General features: G+C 44.9%; 1 protein-coding gene across 1 annotated transcript; it reads right to left on the bottom strand.

Moving 5' to 3' along the window:
• Positions 1-282: 282 nt before the first annotated feature.
• Positions 283-21,784, bottom strand: LOC112265218 (junction plakoglobin). Its single transcript, XM_042302874.1, has 16 exons — positions 21,629-21,784; positions 7,126-7,178; positions 6,574-6,744; positions 6,084-6,348; positions 5,162-5,383; positions 4,677-4,878; positions 4,098-4,242; positions 3,790-3,893; positions 3,233-3,571; positions 2,748-2,900; positions 2,500-2,619; positions 2,232-2,382; positions 1,415-1,536; positions 1,024-1,066; positions 518-673; positions 283-340 (listed from the first exon to the last, which is right to left on the bottom strand). Exons 2-15 carry the CDS (start codon positions 7,136-7,138, stop codon positions 525-527), a joined length of 2,199 nt encoding a protein of 732 aa, XP_042158808.1. The 5' UTR covers positions 7,139-7,178; positions 21,629-21,784; the 3' UTR covers positions 283-340; positions 518-524.
• Positions 21,785-25,759: the final 3,975 nt, after the last annotated feature.

The following is a 25,759-nucleotide window of genomic DNA, read 5'->3' as shown; positions in this document are numbered from 1 at the left end:
AAAATCTCTTTGGCATAGATTACCCACCCGAAAAGCACACACAACCTTAAAACGTACTTGACTAAAAACCTGTGCATCATCATCATTCTTAGAAAACAGAAGGTAAGCCCTGTTAGATTCTGAGCCCCACAGTCAGTGATAATTGCATATACTACATCGAGGTGAGCAGAGACAGATTGACATCACTCCATTTGAAGATTCTCTGTGATTTCTCCTCTTCTTCTGCTCCCCCCCCGCTTCTCTCCTCTTCTGCTCCACCCGCTTCTCTCCTCTTCTGCTCCCCCCGCTTCTCTCCTCTTCTTCTGCTGCTGCTCCCCCCCATCTCTCATCCCTTCAGTGCCTGTCGAGAGAACAGCATCTTTATTAAAAGGGGTCCAACTGGTTGACTTGGTGTGTGACTTGTTTTTATAATAATAGGTGTAATGTAACTAATGGCTGCTCTGTCTTCGTGTGTCTGCGCCGCTTGACCATAAGAGCATGGGTACATTTGTCTGTATTATTGGGTGTATGCACTAACCGTTGTCCTAGTAGCGCTCAGCATATCCCGGTTGCCTCATGTCGTAGGTCATGCCGCCGCCACCGCCTTGGTATTCAACATCGGACATCCCCATCTCTCCATCCATGGGCATGTCACCAGGGTAGTCTCCATATTGGTGGTAGCCTGCGTCCAGCTCTGAAACACACACACACACACTCAGATCAACACTTTGCAAAATATTTACATTTCTGGAGATGATACCCTTATATTTAATTCATAAAACAATGGGGGGGGGGGCTCACTTTTAACATGGTTTAAGTTAACTGTTGAAGTAATATAGAACAATTGCTTTTTCTCTCCTTGTCAATACAGTATAATCATGTCAGATATTCAAATATAGCAAAGCAATACATTGACTAACATTAACTTTACACAGAAACCGCCCATTGGAACAGTGACTAACTAGCACATTAACCCACTGGCACACCTGCCCCATGTGTCAGTCAGTCAGTATGGGCACCTTTCCGCCAGAGTGAGTTACTCACCGTCTGCTGCATAGCCGGACTCCATGGGGACAGCATTGTGGGCCTGGGGAGGGGTCACGAGAGGTGTAAGGTCAAAATGAAGTCAGCGAGTTGCCCATACATGGTCGACAGAAACCGTGTCACACTGTCTTCTTAAACTGCATCGTCTACCTACCTTTCTCTTAATACAAATATTACACGTTTGCCATTTTACAGAAACTAAAAACTTCACATGTAAGAACCTACGAAAATGTAATACATGCATTTATCAATGTTAAATTACCGATCGAAGCAAAGTCTTTTTCTCCAGTTTCATCGTAATTGAGAGAAGCTGCAATTCGTTATTAGATCCTGCAGTGGCTCCCTCCTCGCCATAGATGACACTAGAGGCCTCGAGCATAGGTACACTCACCATTTCCCAGGCGGCGGGGTCGTGCTTGAACAGAGAGTGCGTGAGCTCCACGGACACACGCTTCTTGTAGTCTGAGCTCTTGTCCTCGGAGATGCGGAAGAGAACGGCGGCAGCGTAGGTGGCTGGGAGAGAGAGGAGAAAGGTGACATGATTACTAACAGTCAGATTATCACATGTACACATTGATTGACAGACAAAGTTTGTCTATACCCAGAACTGAGATGATGTATCAAAAGGCTGTGGTGTGTAATGCTTCTTCTCCATCCTTGTCTCTCATTCAACTGAGTTATGGGATCAAATGTGGCCCAGACTAAATAAATTGGTCAATTATGAGCGAGAGAGCGATGAAAGCCAGCAAAAAATGCAGTCAGACAAAAAAAAAAAAAGGATAACTTCCTCTCAATGGACACCAAACAACAACCTCTGAATCTATTCACATGGACCGCAAGACCCTCCAGCGGGTGGTGATGACGGCCCAGTGCATCACTGGTACCGTGCTTCTACCCAACAAGGACATCTACTGGAAACGGTGCCTGAGGAAGGCATGCAGCATCATCAAGGACCCCCACACATCCTGTCGCGAGCTATTCTCTCCCTTACCGTTGGGCAGACGGTATCGGATCACGCGGTCTGATAACAAAAGGCTCAAAGACAGTTTCTAACTATAAGTCTTCAGACTGACCACCTGCTCTGACTCTCCACACATCACAACTGCTGCTACCAGACTCTTATTATACACTTAATAAAAGAACCTGACACTAGTTGACGCATCCATCGCAAATCCTGTTTTCTGATGTTTTAAGAGAAGTGCTCTCACCGATGCCCTCGTTGTTGGAGTGCAGCAGCTCCATGAGCGGCGCGGAGGCTCCCTCTGCGTCGATCATCTCCGCAGACTGTTTGTCCAGGGCCAGCTCACACAGAGCCCCCGCTGACACGCGCTTCACGTTCTCCACTGGAGAGTACAGCAGCTAGGTAGGAGGAGGGAGACAATGGTTAACACAATCTACAGGAGATAAAAGCAGCAACATAGAGATATTGATGTCTTAAAAGTAAGAAACAAATATTTAAGAAAGAAAAACTCTTACCTGTACAAAGAGTGGGATGGTCTGCATGCTGGCGATCTCTCCCCTGTTGATGGGGTCTCTGGCCATGATGTGCAGGGCCCCTGTGCACCCCTCCACGATCTCTTCCATCCTCACGCCATCCTGAGAGAGAGACAAAGAGAGAAAGCAAGAGTCAGTCAGCAACAAAAGAGACTAGAGAGGTTAAGAATAGGGCAAATTACTGATGTAATATTTTTATTTTAAGTACATAGATCTGTTTCTACACCTACCTGGTATGTCTGTTGTGCGGCGGAGCCGTGTTTCTGGGCGTCCTGGTGGGCTTTGAGCAGCAGATTGACCAGGCGGGGGATGGCCCCCGCGTCCCTCAGAGGGGTCTGGTTGTCTGGGCACAGTGCCAGGTTACGGATCAGACCAACCACAGCCTGAGGACAAGAGAGAGGTGGGGTTAGAGACGGGCGCCATTTTGATTGGTGATCACAAAGAAAGCAACATTCTTTTTGGTTCGAGACAGTTTGTTTTACACATTTTCACCCATCTCATCATCATTTATGGTTTCTCTCGCGCTACCATTTATCTCCCTGTCCCTCATTTTTCCTTCCATCACATCCTCGTCTTCCTCTTTCCTTCTTTCGCCTCCTACTTCTCACCTCATAGCGAATTAAGCAGCCGGTTACGTGAATGGTTAGCCCTCTCCCTTGGAAACCATTTGTCAACTATTAATCTCCCTCTATCCCACCACCCCTCACTCTCTCACCTTGATGACAGGCCAGTAGTAGGGCTGGTTGAGCAGCTTGACAATCGCAGGAATGCCATAATGCATGCGCACGGCATTCTGGGCCACCTCGGCGTCAGAGTGGCGCGACGTCAGGTGACGCAGGGCGCACACAGCCGGCTCCGCCACATCCTCCTTCTCTCCCGCCCTCAGGACGGCGTGGATGAGCGCCTCGATGCCGTTGCTCTGGGTGACCATGGCCTTGTTGCGAGCGTTGTTGCAGGTGAGGTTGGAGAGGATGCCAGTGGAGCAGGTGAGAATGTTGACGTCGTCAGAGCTCAGGAGACCAACGAGAGTCTGAAGAAGACTGTCCAGCCCCTCCTAGAGAGACAGAGTTTAGTTTATCTAATATATTAGTGGTTCTTAAAAACTGTTAAAAAAAACATTGATGTTGCAATACATAAGAACATTTAGAGTAAATTCAAGGGAGGTAAAAATAGCACGTTAAAAGATCAGAGGTTAGGACAAACACGAGAGAAACAGACAGCAGGATGGAAACAGTCTCTATATGTCTCTAGGTTGGAAGGTAGAAGTCTCACCTGTTTAGTGGCAGCGTCCGACAGGTTCCTCAGGGTCCACAGACAGTTCTGCATCAGACGCTGACTGGAACCTGTCAGGTGCATCCCCAGAGCCTGCATCCCACCTGACAGAGGGGAAACAGAGAGAGGGATAGAATCTTTTGTCTAACTCCTTTTACTGCAAAATATGAACGTCATTCATAATCTCATAGCTTTACAACTGAAAATAAAGAAGCCCATTTCTATTTATTAAAACCACAGTATCAGTCGTCGCAAATCTACAACAAGTAACTACAAATACACCCCCTCCCTGTGTTTCAAACACTTACCAGCATCCACGATGGCAGGTTTATTGCTGGGGCAGACAGAGAGCACTTTGAGCACACGGCTGGTGGTCCACAGGAGCTTCTCATAGCTGTAGTTCCTCATGATGTGGACCAGGCCCTCCGGACCACTGTTAGCCAGGATGATCAGCTGAGAGCGAGATGGGAAATGGAGTTTAACAATATGAATCAAGCGATAGCATTTCTATGAGCAGCAAACAGTGTGGACATTCACTTTTAGTCCAGCTCGTGACATGTTTGGATGTGCACAATTCCTCATTTTCCAGTAGGGGTTTAGGCATTAAAAGGTTAACGGGAACATCTTCAAAGGGTCAAAACATTCCATGTATCGCTCCTGTCCAAACATGCACTTACCCATTAAATAACAGGCAACACACACAGGGTAGACATCAATACCCAGCCACATCTGTCTGATATCATCACATGCACATAAGCGTGCAGTCACAAAATTACTATGGTAGCCACACCCATGCCAAAACAGGGCCATCATTCAAACACTCTCATTCACAATATTGACATGCATAACATCACACCCCTTACACTTAACACCCCCCCCCCCCTCACCTTGCTCTCCTGGTTGCCGTAGGACAGCAGCTGCAGGCAGTCGGTGGTGATGGCCAGGAACTTGGGGTTGCTCTTCTTCAGCAGAGGCACCATTCGCTGCAGGCCGTCGGCCAGGCGCACCGCCATCTTGGCTCCCTCCTGGTGCAGTAGCAGGTTGTGGAGGGTGGTGATGGCATAGAACAGCACAGACTCCATGGGAGAACTGACAGAGGGAGAGAGAGAGAGAGTTATCCTAAGGATTTAGATAAACATAGTTCATTACGAGGCTTACTTTGAAATGCTTTGTCAATCTTGTGGTTGTACGGAGCGAGAAAGCGAGAAGAGAGAGACTTGCAACAACTTTCACCCCCAACATGTCATCCCCCACCCAGGTATAGAAGGCCACAAAATAAAAGAGCTACGAGAGAGAATGAGAGACGAGAGGAAGCATTCCCACACACTACCTACCTAGCCACCCCCCCCCCCGCAGACCCTCAGACTCATACCTGAGCATGCGGACCAGGGCAGGGATGCCCCCACACTTGAAGATGGAGAGCAGGCCCTCTCTCTGGTGGGACAGGTTGTGGAGGATGCTGGCTGTAGCCCGGGCTGTCTCCATGTCCCCGGTGTTCTGCATGGCCCTACCACCTAATGGGAAGGAGGGGTAGAGATGGGTTAGGTTTATGGGGAAAGTGTGATTACTGGTGGTAAATAACATCGATGAATGACTGTCATTTAGACATTGATTAATTAATTCAAAAGGTGGATTGATGGCTAGATAAAGAAAAATACACATGCATAGCAGGGCTGTGATCAATTCAGAATTGAAAATGCCTCAAATTTCAATTCAATTAATACATTTGAATTGTAGTAGTAAACAGTGTACAGAATTGCAATTCAAAGGAAATAGAATGTGAAATGCAAATGTATATCTAGTTGATAAAATATCAAACATGTTAAATACATGCATATAAAATGTTGTTTCAACAACAGATTTTCAGGACAAACTTCAAATGAATGAGCAAAGTTATTTCATTAATACCACACCCCCCCAGAATGCATTAGTTTAACCCTCAAGTTGACCCTAAGACATTCAAAAAGAAGCCAAACAAATTAAATCATTGGTGGAAATATAATGGTCTATTCTAAGCACTATGGTTGAAAGACTACACAAACATTGCTTCCAGAGAAGTGTGATATGTTCCTTGGTATCTGGAAGTGTGACCTGTCAGGGTCAATTAAACTTTCATGTTCTATGACTGAGTGCAATTTCTTTGAACAGCACTGAATAAAATTGTACTTCCTGTTACTCAAACTCAAAAATTCTACATTCTGTGTGGCCAAATCAATCAATGAGCTGAATGGGAGTCAATTCAAATATTCTAAATTGAGCCCAACCCGGACGCAAAGACAGACGTGTCAAACAACCAGTACTGTACCTGGTCCTCATCGTTGAGCAGCTTGGTGAGCTCGGGGATGGCGCGAGTGGCCAACTCGGCGTCGTCCTGGTAGTTGATGAGGTGGACGATGGCCGTCTTGAGGAGCTGCGAGGGCTCGGCCAGCCGTTGGACGTTGGTCATCTGGGACGGGTCAGTCTGGGTGGACAGGATGGTCGTGCCCTCCATCACCGTCTCTGGGAACATGGCCGCTCGGACACGCTGGGCCCGGGTCAGGGCATACTGAGACTCCACTTCTACAGGGAGGGAGGAGGAGGGGGAGAGGGTTGAGGGGTTTGTATTTTTAGATGATAGTTCAGTATTAAGCAGTAATAAGGTATGTGTGAATGTTTTTTTGTTGTGTACACTTTAACTCCATGTTCCTAAGTGACAGTGGTTGTTTGTAGCGGGTTGCACTTTTGAATGTTTGTTTATGTCAATTTGAGAGCGTGTATTCAAGCACTAAACTGAGCGCGTCTCACCAGCAGGGTTCTCTGAGATGACGGTGGTGGTGACGGTGCTGTACTGCTTGGTGCTGTACTCGGTCCCGTCGTCATCGGTCCTCACTGTGGTGGCTCCTGACTGGATCCCAGAGTCCCCGGCATAGTAGGTCTGCTGCCACTCTTTCACCTTCCCCCTCCCCTCATTGCCCACTAGAGGGAAGGAGGGCAGAGAGGTTAGAGTGGAAGTGCACTTTGAAGTAATATATTATAATATGTTCAACACACTTGTTAGTGCCCTCAGGGCTCGCCCACTACAGAGGGAAAATATATGGGGTTATTATGGACTGCACTTAGAATAATAGCCGACACTTGTTAATGCACCTGGAGGGAAAGCGAAGAGGGGTTATAAGAGACAACACTGCACTTAGAAGTTACCTATGAGCCATTATGCGTCAAACATACTTGTTATTGCACTAAGGGGAAGACATTGTGTTCAGTTGAACAAAGGAGAGGAAGGAATGAGGGAGAGGAGGAATTAAGGAGGAAGAAATAAAAAAGGTTGAGAATAATATAGCCAGATTATGAACCCACTCTGCATTTCCATGGTGGCCTCCTGGGCTCAAACCAACAACAATGGAGAAGTCCTGAAATACACAAAAAAAATAACATTTAGATCAATAATTATCTTTCACATTTTGCTACAAATTACAATCATACCACTCTATTTTACAGTATACAGTTTACTTTCATATTCTTCTAACCTGTTTTAAGGCTAAATATTAATTAGGCCATTAGTTAAAATACATTTGATTTCATATTCTTTCTCCCAGGTAAGAATACAGATAGGTGAACGAATGCCCTCCCTCTGAACAGTGCCAGAAATGACAACGCCGAGTCAGCAGCAAAGGCTGCTGGGATAGGAGGGGAGGGTGAGGGGGCAGAGGGACAGCTGCAGGACAGGAACACCAACTGCTAAGCCCCCGCGGCCTTTAACCCCGGGCAGAGCCTCCGCCTATACATACAGCTGTGGGAGCCAGACACCTGCCTGCCGACTCACAGTATCAGCCACCAGAACCCACTAGACAGGTTTCTTGTGTGTATGTGTGAGTGAGAGAGTGAAAGTAAGTAGTCATTCATACACACCTTATTCCTCCTAAGACAACACCTTTATATAGTGGACACAGTCACACACACAGTTCCTCCTCAAAACACCACACCTCCTTCACCTGTAACTACAGGCCCAACGCTTAATGACCATTTATCACTGGCTGATTTCAAATAAACACTCCCACCTCAGTTTTTCCCCCCCAGTCCTTATCAAGTCATTTTCCCGGCAGTACCCACCTCTTATCTCTATTCTGCTCTCTTGTTGTGACCATCTATCATACACCCGGGCTCCGAAGATGTGGATGACGATAAAGGCAGCCCTCCGCACCTCTGATTCAGAGGGGGTTGGGTTAAATGCAGAAGACACTTTTCAGTTGTACAACTGACTAGATATCCCCTTTTCTCTCCTGAACTATCCGTCATGCAGCTAAAGTGCACTCCTTCTGCAGTGTTGGTTTGGACCTCATCTACTCTTTCCCCATTTAAAAGGATTCCTCTCCTGGTTCACTCAGTTGGCCCAATGTGGTTTCTGCATGATGATGCAGTTACATGCCGACTCATTCTATTGCAGCCATGTTAGCTCACCATTAACATTACATGGGGATATTTAACCAACGCTATCTAACTGAATGTCTAGAATTACACCAATATTCTAAACATTTCTTACAAGTGTGTGAGTCTGTCCAAGTGTTTAAGCGTTTGTTTATGGGCATATTATTTTCCGTGTGTGTGTCTTTCACATTGCACACATTCCTAATTCTGATGGTCTTCAGACTCAAAATAACCTCTGGTGCAGGAGAAAGCTAGTTGGAGAATAACCCACATCCACTCAATATAAAACACTCAGTTTCACTGAACAAAACATCACGACTTCTACACTCAACCCACAACTCACTCAATACATAATCAATGATGGCTCGTTCATTGCAGTTAAATGCGATGGGAGCGGCACGTGACGCCACAGTCCACTAACAATGTCACCAGTGTGTGGTTCAGATGTTTGCGGTGAAGGGAGTTCTGCAATTGAAGGGATGGGATTCTTCGCTGGACACAGACATTACTGACATGCTGTGTGTGTTTGTAAACTGGATCGGATTGTGGGAGAGTCGGTGGGAAGAGTCAGGCTGTTTAGAGCCATTCTCCCAAAGAGCAAAAGGCCAAGTGTGCGTTTACACGTTTCTGTTTACGTGCATCTCATTTTTCATACGCATGAATGTAGCAGCTTGAGACATCACACAGTTCCACATGAATGCGCCATACGACCAAGAATTAGCGAAGATAAACTACGTATGACGAAATCGATTTATTTTGCACCGCCTTTCCTTACTGATACGAGAGCGGGTATTCCTGACGCTTTTAAACCATTATATTTACCTGCTCATTTCTAGACTCAAGCCGCAGACATACAATATGAAATACTTCCTATGAGGCATGAGACAGAGTAGCTTACAAATTCACTTAATATTGCCATCAATAGAAAAGTCGGACAAATATAGGTTTCTTTCCAAATATATGCTGCTATGGAAATGAGGTGGAGGGTTGGGCTGACTACTGTATGGCAGGATGACAGGAATGAAGGAAAGCAGATCCATTTTCCACCTTGTAGTAGCTAGGAGAGATAATGTGGCAAGTCGTGACAGCATGTCCCGCTGGCGTGTTTGTACTTGATGGGCGATGCACTAACATTCCTGGCTACCTCTGCCTTACCTTGTACGCAATCCGGGCACCTCCAGGTACTGTGTATTTACATATGTGATTATGGCCTAATACAGTAAACATAATATATCCATCTATGAGCTTTACTATGCAAAAGCATATTAGTTTAATCTCATATATAGGACCGTTTTAGAAATATAATTGCCATCCCTCTGGAAATCACATGTAACACAAGTTATTTTATGCCGTTCCAAAGTATTTTTGTACATGCGAGGTAGTAGAACTATTGTACCAGCGTGCATAACTATTCTTGTCTGAAATGAGTCTGGAGTTGATCTGTGGGTCTGCCAAGCAGTGAGCCCTGTTACGGATGTGAATGATAATACCACACCCTTCTGCGTTAGCCCCGGGGCTCAGAATGGGGGATGTGTGTGTGTGTGTGTGTGTGTGTGAGATGTTTCAATCTCTAGAACTGGGGAGTTTTCATGCATTTCCCACAGAGACCAGAAGTGTAGTGGTGATGCGTGTATAATTCTCACTAATGAACTTCCTGTGTTTTCCCCCGGGTTCAGAGAGAAATTAGATTGTGTGTTTATTCTAGACCCTCCACCCAGAGAGCCCTCATGTGTACTTATCTCACTGGCATTTGGAACAACAGACTGGTGAGTCACAGGCAAGTCACCACAGTATGCATCGGTCTCACTCTAAGCCCTTGAGAGGTACTTGTGCCTAGCTCAGCTCCATTGGGAATAGTCGAGTCACAACCCAGCCAGCTAGCTAGCTAGCTGACCTATGGGGGTTCACAGTGAACGGGGCGTTGGCGTTTCTGTCTGAGCTTGTACTTTACAGGTACAAGCTGACTCATCATGGACACAGAAAATTTCTCCCAGGCTCTTTCCCCACCTCTCCTACTCTCGCTCACTCACTGTGTTTAAATAGAGGTGTGGCACTCATTTCTCCTTTTCCCAAGCTTGGGAGTGTCTCGTCATTTCAACTGTGCCAACTACCATTAGGTAATAATAAATTAAATAGAAAAAAATTATACCATGGCAAAATTCCAAAATACTGGGCATGCTGTATATCCTGGTTCCACAAGCTTGCACACACACACACACCTCTGGAAGATGAAAAATGAACTTTTCATTGTTTTTGGTGAATCTGTCAGTTTGTGTAATCTGTTTTCCTGGGCAAGGCAGCAGGTCCAGACAACGCGTTCCGATTTGATTGTCGCGCTGTTGCGACACACCCCGCATCACCTTAGTAACAAAGACTTCACTCACACACACACTATACTGTTGACTTTATCTAGGTCTATCAACTCTTCCGGGTTGTCCATCAATCTTATTCTCACGCGTTTTTGTAACACTGTGCAAAACAGCCTCGGCAGCCTTGACCCTGACTGTACCAGACTATAGATGGCTATGGTGATACAGTTTATATGATAGCAGAGAATAACAGATAGGAGAGAGAGAGGCATGTTGAGTGTGTTTTTACAGTGTTCTGGGTGCCGGTAAAACATCAACAGACCTAGAACTTGTGGCTCCTTCACCAAACCCCCCCCATTAGGAATCAACTGGAAATGAAAAGCACGGATTGCTTGAGCTGTGTGGACCACAAGTTAAAAGAAGTAGTAGTATTGCAATATGGCATCTACTGACAGAAAAACACTGTGTATACCTGCCAATGAACACTGCTACATCATGGGTAGTGACCAGGAACTGCTGTTGGATTTCATGGTGTGTACTTCGGAGTGGACTTTGCTCCTCGGCCCTGCATTCTAAGTAGTGTGGTTAATGACTGATGGATTCGCTCCCTCCTACTGTACCTCGTTCCATTCTCTTTCACCACTGTACTAGGAGCTATACTTTCCTTCTCCAAACCCCTGCCCACCCTCACTGTTGTTCTTCCTAAGCTACTGGGAGAGTTGAGGATTCTGATCTTGGGTCAGTTTTGAATTTCCCCCCACTAATGGTTAAGGTTAGGATTGGGGGAGGGGAATCTGATTCTAGATATACCCAGGGGAAGCTTTACCCTAGAGCATTCTGGACTGATGGCCAGGCCTTCCAGGAAGCACAACACATTGAGGGCAGGAATGTGACGGTCAGAGAGCCCCCAGTGGACGAGAGTGAAAGAGAGATGAATGCGGTTTGGCCACATCGCTCTAATCCTGGTGTGACATTCCACACTAGCCCCATACATTTAGCCTCGTTCAACACACTTTCCCGCAGCGAACATCAACCAAAATAGTCCTGAGCTAAACTCTCTCTCCACTGCAAACAAACACCATCACCTCCTCGCAGACAAACAAGTCATAATAACTATAGTCTCACATCCAAACGATCCCTTCCTGACTAAACGGGCTCACACAGACGCTGTGTCAGTGGATGATTAACTAGGTTCCACAGATGGTGTGAATACTGCTCATCATCTCCAGCCTCCACACACAGGCATGCCAGACTGGGGAGTGTCCTCATAACCCTGGCAAGGTGTGGCAGTGTGTGTGTGTGTGTGTGTGTGTGTGTGTGTGTGGTCTTTGGCTCCCATCTGGCAAAACACACCCATTCGCTGGAGTGTATATACCGCAGCATTGCTAAATTTAAATTGGAACCTCTTTACAGCCCTATCCATTTATACACGGAAATGTATGAAATCAAAAATGGCTATTAGCTTAAACCTTGACACACTAAAAGATCCAGCGGTTTACCAAGATAAGGTTGACTGAACCAGGCTAGCCTAAGCTACACACAAAAGGAATGAAGAGGGCTAAATGACAGAGTGGAAGAACCCAGATCAAGAGATAAAAAGGCTTCAATCTGTGTCAGATGCCTGATGGGAAAAAAAACAATGGTGGAGGTGTGCCTCGAGGCATCATAGACCTTTACAGTCTAAACATTGTGGGTCTCTAAAGCCGATCATAAATCTACATCTGAGAGCAGTAATACAATGTGCAGAATTTCTTTCTGGTCTCGTAGACAGGTTTGTTTTCTTGATCCTGGTAGACTTGTTCCACAGACAGCCATAAGAGACAGAGGGATCAAGAGACTAGAGAGTTGTGACAGAGATGGGGGGGGTACAGATCAAGCAGATTAAGTCCCATTACTACACATCTGTAAAGCTGCGTTCACCATCTGTGTATAAGATGGACCTGCCTCCCCCCACACATACACACACACACACACACAGACACACACTAGGGTTTAATAGTGGGAACTGGGTTAGCAAGATTAAGAGATTTTCCATCCAAACCTACTCCTGTTCCTGGGATAAATAACTGAGAAACCGGTAAATAATTTCTAAGGACCACATGATGTGAAATGGAAATGTTCATTTATAATGTCATGTCTAAAAATCGGTCTTCTCTGCAGACTTTTCTGCATGATAAATAACACTGTGTGGTGACAGAGCATATGGAGCGCAATTCACAGTGCGCGTCTTCACTCTTGCACAATACTCACCGGCCATCCGCAGGCCTCTCTCCTTAACTCTTGTGGAGTCCCAGGAAAAGCTAGACTAGAATGTAGTATATTTGTGTCCTAAGAGGGATGCAAGCTTGCTGAACGTTAAATGCTATGGTCATCGACTATAGCAGTTATTTATTCAGACCCATAACCATTCAATCTCGGTGAAGAGAAGCTAAATCCGTCTGCATCTTATTCTAGTCCCATATTATTCACGCATGTCATTACGAGGAGGGCCAACGATTTAACTGACGAGAACGAGGAAGCAATGAAGCAACAAGAGCGAGAGGTAATATGCATTACTCACGTCGTACAACACTAGGAGAAATATTACAAAAGGTAAGCTAATGAGTCAGCCTACTAATTATACAAAATGTAAAATAGGCCATATTATATTTCAAATTCAAATCTAATTTACTAGCTTACAAATGTCCCGCACCAGCATCACATGTTCTCCCCAGCTTCATGGTTTAAACAAGGTGCATAATTCCAGTCCATGTAAACAATAATACAGGCCACAGTTAAAAAGTTTTACTTTCGTGCATAATGTGCAGTAGCCTATTGGATAACGGCACAATCATTTGGGATTTTTTGGGGCTCGGGCTAATAAAATGTCTTTAATGAATGGCTCGTCTGGCTCAGGTAGCATCAGGCTTGAATTTTCATGCCGATCAGAGCTCTAATCAAATCCTAACATATTTATATGACACTCCTGGTTTTGGACGGAAATGTTATTTAGCAGACACTCTTATATAGAGCGAATTACAGTCAGCGCATTCCTCTTAAGATAGCTAGGTGGGACCACCACATATCACAGGCAGAGTGAGGACCCTTTCCCTCACCACCACATATCACAGGCAGAGTGAGTACCCTTTCTCTCACCACCACATATCACAGGCAGAGTGAGTACCCTTTCTCTCACCACCACATATCACAGGCAGAGTGAGTACCCTTTCCCTCACCACCACATATCACAGGCAGAGTGAGTACCCTTTCTCTCACCACCACATATCACAGGCATAGTGAGTACCCTTTCTCTCACCACCACATATCACAGGCAGAGTGAGTACCCTTTCTCTCACCACCACATATCACAGGCAGAGTGAGTACCCTTTCTCTCACCACCACATATCACAGGCATAGTCAGTACACTTTCCCTCACCACCACATATCACAGGCAGAGTGAGTACCCTTTCTCTCACCACCACATATCACAGGCAGAGTGAGGACCCTTTCTATCACCACCACATATCACAGGCAGAGTGAGTACCCTTTCCCTCACCACCACATATCACAGGCAGAGTGAGTACCCTTTCTCTCACCACCACATATCACAGGCATAGTGAGTACCCTTTCTCTCACCACCACATATCACAGGCAGAGTGAGTACCCTTTCTCTCACCACCACATATCACAGGCAGAGTGAGTACCCTTTCTCTCACCACCACATATCACAGGCATAGTCAGTACACTTTCCCTCACCACCACATATCACAGGCAGAGTGAGTACCCTTTCTCTCACCACCACATATCACAGGCAGAGTGAGGACCCTTTCTATCACCACCACATATCACAGGCAGAGTGAGTACCCTTTCTCTCACCACCACATATCACAGGCATAGTCAGTACACTTTCCCTCACCACCACATATCACAGGCAGAGTGAGTACCCTTTCTCTCACCACCACATATCACAGGCAGAGTGAGGACCCTTTCTATCACCACCACATATCACAGGCAGAGTGAGTACCCTTTCTCTCACCACCACATATCACAGGCAGAGTGAGTACACGTTCCCTCACCACCACATATCACAGGCAGAGTGAGTACACTTTCCTGCAAAGTAGCGATCAGCAAAGACTGGGCTAGTAAGGGGGCGGGGTTGTGGCGAGGAGGGCAATTATTTAAAATACTCTGAAGAGGTAGGGTTTCAGGTGCTTTCGGAAAAGATGGGCAGGGACTCTGCTGTCGTAGCATCAGGGGGAAGCTGGTTCCACCGTTGGGGTGCCAGGAAAGAGACGAGCTTGGTCCTGCTGAGTCATAGCTACTTGGTGTTGCTGAGAAATACCAGGTTACCCAGGAGAGAAATATGTATTAAAATCGGGATGAACACTTGTAAAATACCGGGGGGAAAAAAATTCAACACACATATATACTTTCTCTCTCTCTAAAATGGATTTGTGAGTGGTTGGCTTGCCAGCTGAGCCCCGCAGTCAGTAAGTGCTCTCTAGACATGGTACACACACAGCTGTGTGCCCCCTGTGTCTGGCAGGTGGTCTTGGTCCAGCTAGCCTGCTGAGAGAAACCTTAAAGCCCTCAGGACCCTCTCACCACCATCTCCCCTTCTTATTCATACTCTCCCACTCACCCTTCACATTGTCCGCTGTGGGACTACGCAAAGAAATACGGGTTAATTGGCCAATTGTGCAGTATAAAAATCTATACAGGAGGATGTGCAGTGGTGTGGAGCGTGATGCTAATGGATCTACTGTGTGGGCTACAGGAAGTTGGTTATTCCACGGTCAGACCAGGCTATGACTCAGCAGCACCGGGGGTCTGGATTGTTTTTTTCCCCCCAGTCAGAGGGATAGGCTCAATGACATTTGCTACACAGAGAGAATCGTTTCCCATGCAGATACAACCACATCAAAAACTAAATGTTGGGCCAATATTTAGTTACAGTTTTCAGTCAAAATTCAAGAAAGGTGCAGGAAACTACTATCTGTGAAGGTTTACTTTAGGTGAATGCGCCCACTTGAGTGTAGGCTACAGTCCATTTATACCAACTTCAGTGGCCCTCAACTTGAACAAGACAAAGGAGATGATCGTAGACTACAGGAAAAGGAGGGCCGAACACAACCCCATTCCCATTGATGGGGCTATAGTGGAGCACACCAAGACAGTCGTGAAGAGGGCACGACAACGCCTTCTCCCCCTCAGCAGGCTGAAAAGATTTGGCAAGGGTCCCCAGATCCTCAAAAAGTTCTACAGCTGCACCATCGAGAGCATCCTGACCAGTTGCATCAGAGCCTGGTATAGCATCTGCTTTGCATCCGACCGTAATGCACTAGAGGCTAGTGCTTACGGCCCAGTATGTCAATGGGGGCAAGCTTCCTAACATCCAGGACCCATTTACAAGGCAGTGTCAAAGGAAGGCCCCAAAAAGTTGTCAAAGACTCCAGTCACCCATGTCATAGACCGTACTCTCTGCTACTGCACAGCAGGGGGTACCGGAGCACCAAGTCTAGGTCCAAAAGGCTCCTTAGCAGCTTCTACCACCAAGCCATACGACTGCTAAACAATTAATCAAAATGGCCACCTGGACTATTTGCATTGAAACCACCCTGATTTTTGTCTTTACACTGCTGCTACTCGCTGTTTTTTATCTATGCAGTAACTTTACCCCTACCTACATGTTACAAATTACCTCGACTAACCTGTACCCCTGCACATTGGTACCGGTACCCCCTGTATACAGACTCATTATTGTAACTTTTTTTATTTTTTAACTTTACTTTATTCAGTAAATATTTTCTTAAAACTGCATTGTTGGTTAAGGGGCTTATAAGTAAGCATTTCACGGTAAGGTCTACACCTGTTGTATTCGGCGCATGTGACAAATAACATTTGATTTGAGGTTAGTGTCCACCCTGATATTGGAAGGTTGGGAGTTCGATCCTCGGCTGAGTCCGACTGTAAAAATGGGACCTGATCAGTCTCTGCTTTGCACTCAGGAGATAGATTGTCGATAAGGCCCTGCGATAGACTAGCATCCTGTCCAGAGGGTTCACTCATAGGCTCCTGCCCTACGAGCTGTTCCAGCTACTTTCTTACAGTCCATTTATCAGTCCACCGATAACAGCCAGTCGATGGAACTCCCCTCTCGGCTCCACTAGCATGCCAAACCCCCACTACAGTATGGCACATTGAAAAGGCTTAAGTACACAAAGCAGGGCCCCGCTGGCAGGATCGCATGTGAACCAGAGCGCTGGCGCACATTCGCCAACTTGAAAGAGGGGACGATATCTGATTGTGAAAATCCATGTCTAAGAGAACTTGCGTGTCAAAGACATTTTACGTCTGTTTATAATATGCTTTCAAGAGTCGAAGCATTAAGTCTCTTGGCCTGAATTTTTTTTTTTTTTTTAAAGAGGATTTAGGCCTAGTTTGAGTTTTGCTTACTGGACTTGATGAAATGCTTTATTACCACCCTAGCTAGAATACAGTGGCAGCATTATAAACCGGTGGCCAATCCCAAGACTTTAACAGCATGGTTTTACATTACAGCAGCTACACGGTGTCATTAGCAGTGATTCATCAGGAGAAATGCAATGCCTTAGCTAATGTTATTACTGTGTTAATTGACACAGCCCGGAAACCAGCTAGCAGTCAACTGACACAAAAATAAAACGATGACTTGCAAGTCAATGTAGGTTTTATTGGACATATTGTGTTACACTAATGTCTAACCAGTAACTGATTAAATAATCATTCTAAAATATTAGGCTTACATCCATCGGTAGATGTGTCGAAAGAGTGTTACACCAGACCAAAGGGGGGTAGAGTTGGCTCCGACTGGAACGAGCTATATGGGTAATTCATGTTTACTCCCTGTACGCTCCTCTCACTATGAATTATAGCAGGTCTGTGTTGTCTCTGAAGTGTGGAAGTGCAGACTAGGATCAGATTACACAGAGAAGGGAAGGAGAAGGGGCCAGAGCAAAGGGCAGGAGGAAAGTGTGTAGCAGTAGAACTAGGCCTCCATGTCTGTGTGGCTTCTCTGATGTAACAACGACTGAGGGCCTATGGAAGGCTGTGTGGTCTATGGAAGAAGGCTGAGCCATCATTGTGGTATCTGAAGAGTTGAGCTTGCCTTGTTTCTGGTCTCCATTGTTATAGAGCCCTCAAACTCAACTCTGGACCCGAAGCCAGTTCCACTGCTTTTTTACCCCCTCCATTGTTCCCCTCTAAAACAAGGACTGATTTAGACCTGGGACACCAGGTGCAATTAATTATCAGGTAGAACAGAAAACCAACAGGCTCTGGATCTTGTAGGGTAAGAGTTGAATACCCTTGTTAGAGAGTAACGAGAGGCTGTGTTGTCACTGCAAGGAAGGACGATGCTGCATGAACTGACGTAACATGCTGGGCTGCTGTCCACAATCACTCTGTATGGAGGTAGAATGGACGAGGAGGCTGGTGTCACACTATCTAGGGCGAATGGGAGGACGGCAATGGGAGTGAATGAAAATAAGTATTTTATAGTGAGCGTCGTTTCTCAGTTCTCGATGGGGACCATACAAGAGTTTTCTACAGAGCATCTAGAATGAATGTCTGTCACAGTTTGGACAGCGAGGTTCGCTTGGTTCCATCTAAAGCCCTCCTTTAGGGTCAGTGGGGAAGCTTCACCTGCTGCAGCGTGGATACTGGATATATGCATGGCTGTACTGGTGAGCATTGAGGCGATGCGACAGATGATGAATATTTCAGAAAGATCAGAGGCGGAAGGGAGGCTAGGGAGAGCACGGAGGGGATTAAATCTGAGGGGACGCTAAAGAATACCCCCCCGCCCAAAAGATGTACCAGACATCCTTGGAGGGGAAGCTTGAGTAGCTACATTTACCTGCAGTGTTTATGCTTCCACTTCTAAAATGTTCTTCACGTAAACCGTGACCGATATAAAAGACGACAGGGGACTGAAGCACGGACGGAAGAGTACAGATAACTTTCTTTCTTTGGTGGAAGTGAGGTTATTGTGAGGTGTTGCTTCCATAAATAAATGTCACCTACACGTCATTGTGCATCAATCATTCTAACAGACACTTCATATCTGTGTGTGACTTATAGTCACTCTTCTAGATGGAGGCTGATGATTCTCTTCTCGGATACTGCATGTCTCGACGGTGAAGAATTCCCAGTCGTTAGCGTTCCTTTTCCACCACACCCGCACTCCTCCCTTCCTCTCCCGCTCATTGGAGTGCAATTAACGGATGAGTAGGAAGTGGGAGATGAGAGAGCAGAGTGAAGAGCGACACCACAGCAATGACTAGGAGTAATCATCCGAGTCAACTTCTTGAGAAGCATTGCTCAGTGCAGGCTAAACGAACCAGCCCAACTGTAAAATCTCCATTTAAGTCACTCATGGATTCAGGAATCCAGTCCACTCCAGTCCCTCCCTTCTCGTGAAACTACGTCAGTAATGAAAAAAATTATCAATGGTAATATATTCATAAAAGAAAGACAGTAATGGATGCAGCCATTTCCAGCATGCTGTCAGCAGATGTGGCGTGGTGGTTTATGAAGAGCTGTTTGATAGGAGCCGACTTGAAAATAATACACATGGCAGAGCAGTACAGACTTCCAGAGCACCGAGTGATGGGGACAAACGGTTGTTAGGCCTCCCCAGAAAAAAAAAAAGTTTTGAGTGAATAATTCATATTTGTGACGGTAATGGGAGCACAGCTGTGTTGGTCACCCGGGCGATGCCAGCTTGGATGGATTCTTTCATATCGTGCCACCTCTGCCACTCCACTGATGACTGGGAAGAGGGTTCCAAGACACTTTGGGACTCTATTGTTTGTTTAATTTAACTTCATATCTTCGGTTCTGCCCTTGTGTAATGTCCTTGACATTTGCAACAGCCGTCCAATATGGAAGTCGTCTTAGTCTGGGGATAACATATCAAAAGATAAGGATTTTTGTCTTTGACATCCTTTGTTGTTCTATGCCAAGATTTTTTTTTAAATGGTGGCGATGGGGAGGGTAGAAGTCAGAGTAAATCTGCTTTGAGTTGATAACAGCATTGTCTGAGAAGATATCTTAAGCCCCTGCCTGGCGATTTAACCCTTAGGAGCTTAGGTCGCTATCGTCCCACCTCCCCTTTAACCCCAGATAGAAGACGAGTCCATATCATGGCTGACCAGAAGGGGGGAAAAAAACAGTCTTCCATCCCCATAAGTAGCCTACGCATGTACGCAAACACGCACGACCTGGATACGCACATTGGCACCGAGGCCTGGTCCCACGCGTGACCTGATTAGGTTCTGTAGTGTAACGGAGCCCTCTGTTCTGCTCAGACGCCACCGGGGAGGGAGGGCAGGAGTTGAGGAGAGAGACTAAAGTCAAGACGAGGGAGCACAATTAGGTAGGGAAGGGTCACTTTTAGACGTTGCAAACGTGGAACCAAGTTAGAGACACACGTAACAAGACAGCATGATAATAAAAGGAAGGAAAGAAAAGAAAGAGGAGGAGATATATGGAGTTGGTTGAATCGTCAGTAATCCCCTCACCCCATGCTGGCCTAATGTAGGACAATATCAAGGAATTAAGCAGGGGGAAGGATTAGCACCAGTATGACCCCAGCTGCAGCTGAAAATCTCAGCCTAAACCCCCCAGAGGCAGTCAGCAGCCCCAGGCGAGCCAGACTGCACCTCATGGCACAGCACCAGCAGCATGGCAGGCCTGGCCAGGGCAGACCAGGAGAATGCACTGGCGTAGAGAATGTGTGAAAGGATGAAACTCAATTCAACCCGACATCCATTCAAAACATCAGCTGGGCTCACTGGCCCAGATTCAATATGCTGTTGAATGCCAAAAACTTGGTTGTTTTGATGCGATTGCTCTTGGTTGTTTCTGGTCATTGGAATGGCATGATCATGAATGGTGTGACAGCTCTCCATCTTGACAGACATCTGTCCAGCCCTAATACCAGGCTGTGCCATGTCAAATTTGACTTGGACAGTATTTAAAGTTAGTCTTTGGTGTATTTGAAAAGACTAAACCATGTAAGATGACCAAATAAGATAATGTTATTTCGGTTGCATGTTGGAAGTGAAAGTGGATTTACTTGTGAAATAAAATGAGAGGATCTGTGCTCTGCTATTGCAGTGGCATAGAGGAGGTAGTAAAACTACTGTAACTAATGGCATATGGTTCCCTTTGGAAAAGGTTGAATGAGGCAATAGAGGTTCACTGCTATGGATGTCATAATGTCATCAGCCTGAACACCTCATTTGTGTCCAATGGGCCTTGATCAAAAGTAGTGCACTATATCAGGAATAGGGTGCCAATTGGGACAAAGACCTGGACATTACTGGCACCACTTCCCTTGTGGAGCTGAACTGCCCTAAAAGAGAATGTATTGTAGGTGTGAAAGTCATATAAGGACATTTCAGTATCAGTATTATTCATCCTAACCCATTATGTATGTGTGAACCATGCAGGCACTCATGTCATTTGGGGGGGGCAGTGGATTTGACAATGGATGAGGGGGTAGACGAACTTCGATCATCTCTCACTCTCTACTGTGTACCCACACGGTCACACCAGTATTGACTTTCAGCTCTATTCAAATGTGCATGAAGTCAAGAAGCTGATCAATAGTTTGTCAACAAAAAAATGCGCACATCTATTTGGCAGGAACAGCGTTTGACAAAACCTTGTAGCGACATAAACCATCAACATTTGCTCTTAAATAGGCAGGAAGGAGTAAACGGTTTCTGTTGCATAACGTTTTGCAACAGTATCGGCGTAATGAATACACCCACGATAACTAATGTCCTACTTTAACGACGTTTGGGTGGCGACTAGACACTTGACAATAGGAAAGGAACATTACGCTATTCTGCCATCAGGTTCAGAGACAAATCTAAAAATTGAAGGAGACAGAATGTCAGAGATAGGCTACATTGTATCCAGACCGGGAAGAACATTTATGGAACGCTGGGAAATTATGTTTCCAGTTGAGACAAGCGCAACACAGGAATGGAGAAACTGTGATTATCCTATCCCACTCGACTCACTTGATACGAATTTACTCTCTCCGAAGACTGTCAATACACGGAAATGTGACCATAAATACATATCTTTCTTACCTGTCAAAATACAAGAAGTTGTTTCGAATATTCCAAGTCTACGCAGGTCCACAAACAGACTTTTCCACCGATATACTTTGTTCCCTATGCCTCACCTCAACTGCGGTAGGATGATACTCAGAACAATGAGTAAAAAGGCTAACATCGGAGACTCCGCCCCTCTTACCACAAGCGCTGTCGACCCGACCCCACCCTTTAATTCTCCACAATTTGGAATTTAAACGCAATTGGCCAGAACAAAACAAAGGTGTGTTTACTTGAGTCTACCGACCAATTAATATTAAACCTCTGTACAGTAATATTACTTTTGTTTCAACGGTATTTTTGGTCAACTACATGAATAAAACATTGTTATTTTGTTTTTTCGAATGTACAACTATGGATAAAATGTTAGTGGTTAGCATGCCCTGCTCACACAGGGTATTAGTCTACCTGTGTGAGAAAGTAGCCTACAGAATGGCCACACCTTTGGCTACGTCATGAAACTTGCCGAGACAGAAGGTGAGTCACATGGGTAGACTGGCTTTTATGTCGCGAAGTGGTGGCATACATTGGTATCACATTTTTATAGAGAAGACAGCCCACAGTGGTGGAAAAAGTACCCAATTGTCATAATAGAAAAATACTCAAGTAAAAGTGAAAGTCACCCAGTAAAACACTACTTGAGTAAAGGTATATGGTTTTAAATATACTTAAGTATCAAAAGTAAAATGATTAATAATGTCAAATTCCTTAAATTAAGCAAACCAGACGCCACCATTTTCTTGCTTTTTATTTATTTACGGATAGCTGGGGCACATTCCAACACTCAGACATAATTTACAAACAAGGCATGTGTGTGTAGTGAGTCCTTCAGATCAGAGGCAGTAAGGATGACTTGGGATGTTCCCTTGATAAGTGCATGAATTTGACAATTTCCCTGTCCTGCTAAGTATTCACAAAAATGTTATGAGTACTTTTGGATGTCAGGGAAAATGTATGGTGTAAAAGGTACATTCTTTTCTTTAAGAATGAAATGAGGTTAAATTAAAAGTTGTCAGAAATATAAATAGTAAAGTAAAGTACAGATAGCCCAAAAAGCTACTTAAGTAGTACTTTAAAGTATTTTTGCTTAAGTACTTTACACTACTGCATACAAATACACTCATACAAATCACAAACGTCTGTGACTTTCACCATGGATTTAATGTAACCTGACACTTTTGCTTTGTTGTCTGCTTTTTCTGTGAGGAAAATCACACAAACACCATTCAAGACAGTGATGATGGGGTGTTGTTGCCCCTAGACACCCATCTAAGGTCATGGGAGAAGGAGAAAGTGCAAGACAGAGACGCAAAATACAAGTTAAATCTGGATTCATAATTTTAACCCACGTTCACACTCTCGTTTGTCTTTTCGAGAAGAAAAAAAAAGTGGGCACAGAGAGAGTTTTAGTAACTTGTGGATGAAAATTCAAAGTGACACCCTGCATGGTGTTAGGAGTCTAGAAAGGATAGAGAATGAGGTTGTGTGAGGAAAGTGACAGAGAGAAAGTGAGCATGTGGAAAGTGTTTGTCTCTCGCATGCTATGTGACAGACTGAAATAGGTCAGTCCATATCCTGCCTCGGGGTGTATTGTTGTCAGGCTAGCAGCTAGCTGTCCATTGTGACAGCCATATTCTATCCCCTTAGCTGGATGAGACAGGGGCCAGAGCCGGTGGCACGGCATATTGGGTCAGTGCTGCTGATTATATAGGCCAATCGTCTGGGTGTAAAAGCATGTGTGTGGTTGACAGACTAATGTCTGAAAGCCTTAGGGCTAATTGACACTTCTCATCACAAACTTGTGTACTTTGTGATTGTGTTGCCTAGTCTACTCTTAGTAAATTGTCGTTTTGAGTGAACCTATTAGAACCTAACATGCAAACCTATTAGGAAGAATGTATCAATAAGTTATTGGTGAGGGAACCTGCAATTTCTCCCAAAGTTGAGAAATGGTTTGACTGGTCCATTCGTGAATTAACACTTAGACTTTGGCTCAAGAGATCACATGATTGTTCATATCACAATAATTCACTTTAAATTTCTTCTGAAGTGGTGTAACATGATTACAACTGTGTATTACAATAAAAAAAGGCTGAATTTCATTCATTTGTTTTAAATCAATTCTATCATTAACTCTGCTAAACTTTCTTTAGAGATGAATGGATATTGTGGATAAGTGGCCATAGGATTTTCAGTGAGATGAATGGTCCTATTGTTTAAACACTGCATGCCTTGTCCTTGAACATTAGCCTGGAGGAATTATAGTGTGGGGTTCATGTGGGATTCTGACTCATTGACTCGGTCTTGCCACCTATTTAGGGGCCTTCAAAGACGGGTGTTGACTCTTTGTAAAGGTGGGACCATTGCAGTAGATTTTCTAAAGATTTTCTCCAGAATCAAAAACAGAACATCCATCTGGTTCTCTTGTATGGGCAAGCATAACACACCCTATTCCTCTGTTTTTTCTCTCTCTTTCACGCATGCCACACCACAATGCCTCCTACGCGATATCACAGATGTATTCATTGGCTTGTAGTAAGGCTTGTAGCTGCTCTGAACTTACTACATAGGGGTCATCTGAACATTCTGATGACTACATTTGGGTGCCAGTGACCAATCAGCCCTCTCCGACCTCAAAGCAACTGGACCAATGAATCTCAGTGTATATGACTGAGTCAGTCTTTCACTCCAAGGTCATGGCTGGCTGATATGATATCCTGCCTCACAATACTCCACTGTCTCTGCTTTTACACCCGACAGGAAATGGCCCCATTGTCCTTGGGAGAGGATGAGGCCGCCTGTCCGGGACCGGACCAGCCCCATCGGCTCACTGGCTGGATTGATGGAGAGTGTTGTAAATTATTAACGGCTGTTTCCCCAATGTGAGACACTGTAGTCTTGTGTTTAATGCGGAAGAATGGACAGTGGGAAGCTATATATGATCTCACACCACAAGACAGAATTAGACTACTCTGCTACATTAAAACATGTTCGAGTGATTAGTATAGAGAGGTTCAAGTACCAATGCTTTTTTGATGGATTAATATGGATAATAATATCGTCTATAAAGTGGATTGTTTAGCATGCAACAGCTATGACAGAGTATATGTGATAATATCTATAATGTCCTTTGTAACTCAGTTGCTAGAGCATGGTGCTTGTAACGGCAGGGTAGTGGGGTTCCCAGTGCCAACCATACGTAAAATGTATGCACGCATGACTGTCACTTTGGATAAAAGCATCTGCTAAATGGCATATTATATATTGTATATGTACAGTTGAAGTCGGAAGTTTACATACACTTAGGTTGGAGTCATTAAAACTCATTTTTCCACTCCACAAATTTCTTGTTAACAAACTATAGTTTTGGCAAGTCGGTTAGGACATCAACTTTGTGCATGACAAGTAATTTTTCCAACAATTGTTTAGACAGATTATTTCACTGTATCACAATTCCAGTGGATCAGAAGTTTACATACACTAAGTTGACTGTGCCTTCAAACAGCTTGGAAAATTCCAGAAAGTGATGTCATGGCTTTAGAAGCTTCTGATTGACGCAAATGATGTACACCTCCAATAGGCTAATTGACCTGTGGATGTAATAGGCTAATTGACCTGTGGATGTATATTCAAAAATAGAACTGTTTGGCCATAATGTTATTGTTGTTATGTTTGGATGAAAAAGGGGGAGGCTTGCAAGCCGAAGAACACCATCCCAACCGTGAAGCACGGGGGAGGCAGCATCATGTTGTGGGGGTGCTTTTCTGCAGGAGGGACTGGTGCACTTCACAAAAGATGGCATCACGAGGCAGGAAAATTACGTGGATGTTTTGAAGCAACATCTCAAGTCAGTCATCAGTCATGAAGTTGGCCGCAAATGGGTTTTCCAAATGGACAATGACACCAAGTACACTTTCAAAGTTGTGTCAAAATGGCTTAAGGACAACAAAGTCAAGGTATTGAAGTGGCCATCACAAAGCCCTGACCTCAATCCTATAGAAAATGTGTGGGCAGAACTGAAAAAGTGTGTGTGAGCAAGGAGGCCTACAAACCTGACTCAGTTACATGAGCTCTGTCAGGAGGAATGGGCCAAAATTCACCCAACTT

This window comes from Oncorhynchus tshawytscha, linkage group LG02, assembly GCF_018296145.1.
Source record: "Oncorhynchus tshawytscha isolate Ot180627B linkage group LG02, Otsh_v2.0, whole genome shotgun sequence".
NCBI classification, from domain to species: Eukaryota; Metazoa; Chordata; class Actinopteri; order Salmoniformes; family Salmonidae; genus Oncorhynchus; species Oncorhynchus tshawytscha.
The sequence above is the reverse complement of the archived record's forward strand: the minus strand, read 5'-3'. Positions and strand labels throughout refer to the sequence as shown.

Excerpts from the sequence above, each read along its gene's own strand:
- LOC112265218 (XM_042302874.1), bottom strand. Across the intron at positions 5,384-6,083 it reads GAGGACCAGGTACAGTACTG|TCATTCATCGATGTTATTTA; the intron begins GTTGTTTGACAC and ends TCTAAATGACAG. Across the intron at positions 4,879-5,161 it reads GCCCTGGTCCGCATGCTCAG|TTCTCCCATGGAGTCTGTGC; the intron begins GTATGAGTCTGA and ends TCCCTCTGTCAG.